General features: G+C 30.3%; 1 protein-coding gene across 1 annotated transcript; it reads left to right on the plus strand.

The window, feature by feature from the left end:
- Nucleotides 1–627: 627 nt before the first annotated feature.
- LOC114242961 (uncharacterized) lies at nucleotides 628–1547 on the plus strand. The gene has a single exon (XM_028174304.2). It carries the CDS (start codon nucleotides 745–747, stop codon nucleotides 1333–1335), a length of 591 nt encoding a protein of 196 aa, XP_028030105.2. The 5' UTR covers nucleotides 628–744; the 3' UTR covers nucleotides 1336–1547.
- The last annotated feature ends 559 nt before the right edge of the window (nucleotides 1548–2106 follow it).

Raw genomic sequence — 2106 nt, forward strand, 5'->3', positions numbered from 1 at the left:
ATTAATCATCTTCATTTCATTTCACTCGATACTATCATTTTTCATATAAATAAGAATAAAGTAAAAATAAGACATGACTTAAATGTCTTTGCACAGTTGCCAGATGGGGGGGATTCCCTGCAAATTCAGGGGGTTTTTCGACCTTGAGGGGGAAAGATTCTTTGGAGGGACATTGGGGTGGAAAAAGTTAGTTGGGAGAATTTTTTGAGTATCAATTTGCAATTACTAATAAAATAATTATAGTCTACTATACTATTCACAAATCAATATTATAAAGGACAAATTATGCAACCAAATAGCAATAGAAACTGCCGAAGCGGTTCTCAGGATTCGATTTTCACTGCCAAATAGATGCATAAATTTTGTTCCCACATCGGACATGTTAAATATCTTTAGCTTCGAAAACGAGTATGCTTTAAATTATAATAACGAAAGTGAATATGATCGTGATAATTGTTTAGAGATGGTTGAAGTTATAGGGATAGCTTGATTAAAAAATAAAAGAATCCTTTTGCTTTTTTATTTCTTCTTTAAAATAAGTAAAAACTGTTTTGGGGGTTTTTTTTCTTCAAAAAGCCTATTTTCGGGGGGTTTTCGAAAAAAGTTGGGGGGAAATTCACACGGTCATCTGGCAACACTGGGTCTTTGTTACCTGGTCATAAAATCCTTTAAAAAAAACCTACTATTTTCAAATTAATAACTATTGAAATTATTTATCTAAAAAGTAAGTAATGGTAATGAACTATGAGTGACAATAAGATTAAAAGATGCGAATGGCTCAGTGACGACCCCCTTTATATAAAGTATCATGATGAAGAATGGGGTGTACCACAATATGATAGTTTACGTTTGTTTGAAATGCTATGCTTAGAAGGACAACAAGCAGGATTGTCTTGGTTGACGGTACTTAAAAAAAGAGAAAATTACAGACAAGTTTTCCATGGTTTCGACCCGTATAAAATATCGAATTTTACAAAAACTGAATTACTTGAACTTAAAAAAAATTCTAGTATTATTCGACATGAAGGAAAAATTCAAGCAATTTTTGAAAACTCTTTATGTTATTTACAACTTGTTAGAGAAGGCACTGATTTTTCAGATTTTATTTGGAGTTTTGTTGGAAAAAAACCCATCGTAAACTACTGGGTTCAAAACAAAGATATCCCTAAAGAAACCTCAACATCAAAGGCTCTTGCAAAAGCTTTGAAAAAAAAAGGATTCAAGTTTTTGGAATCCAAAACATGTTATGCATTCATGCAAGCTTGTGGTTTAGTTAATGATCATATTGTTAGTTGCATATGTCGTCAAACTCTGCAGGAATCTACTATTGATTAAAGCAAAGCCCAATCTCATTCATTACCTACTAAATATCATTACCTATTAAATTCGGTTTTTTCTAAATATTTTATAGCCTGGTAATAAATAGCAATATGGGCTATGGTATGGGACGCAAGATAAAATAGTTACTTAATAAAATGTTATAAAATTAAGACTTCATTACACATTTCAAACTATTGATAAGAATTAAAGACTGTTCGATTAGAAAATATTTCCTATTATTCACCCTATTAATACATTTTGTAGCTTTGACAATATGTTTTTGGGATCATATATTGCACTTTCATGTAATAATCACCTTTACTACCAAGAGTGTAGATTATATTACATTTTATTTTCTAAAAATGCCAGAAAGTCTGAATTGTTATCAATTGACATTGATAAAATTATAATAGGGTGTAGTATTACACTAAATTAATGACTAACATGGCCAGTAAGAATGTTTTTTGATGTTTGAATAATGAGATTGTATTTCTATGAAAATCCAGAAAAAGTTTGAAATGTACCTGGCAGAAAATCATAAGTTGAAATCAGTGAACCGTGTACATTAATAATATGAAATATAATTCTTCTGTTTATAATTTGGAAATTATTTGATGATAGTTTCAGGCAGTATTTTTGTCTGTTATCGTGATAGAGTTACTACTTATTAACTCCATGGTTATCGTCTCATTAAAGGTGTAATATTTGTTCCCAGTTGACTTTCATGGCCCTTATGATGGTTCTTTGATTTATCATATTTATGTTTATGAGTGCTATTTAAAGAAC

This window comes from Bombyx mandarina, chromosome 15 (assembly GCF_030267445.1).
Source record: "Bombyx mandarina strain Sakado chromosome 15, ASM3026744v2".
In the NCBI taxonomy this organism is placed as follows: domain Eukaryota; kingdom Metazoa; phylum Arthropoda; class Insecta; order Lepidoptera; family Bombycidae; genus Bombyx; species Bombyx mandarina.

Coding starts and splice junctions, on each gene's coding strand:
- LOC114242961 (XM_028174304.2), top strand. CDS start 745: ATGAGTGACAATAAGATTAAAAGATGCGAATGGCTCAGTGACGACCCC.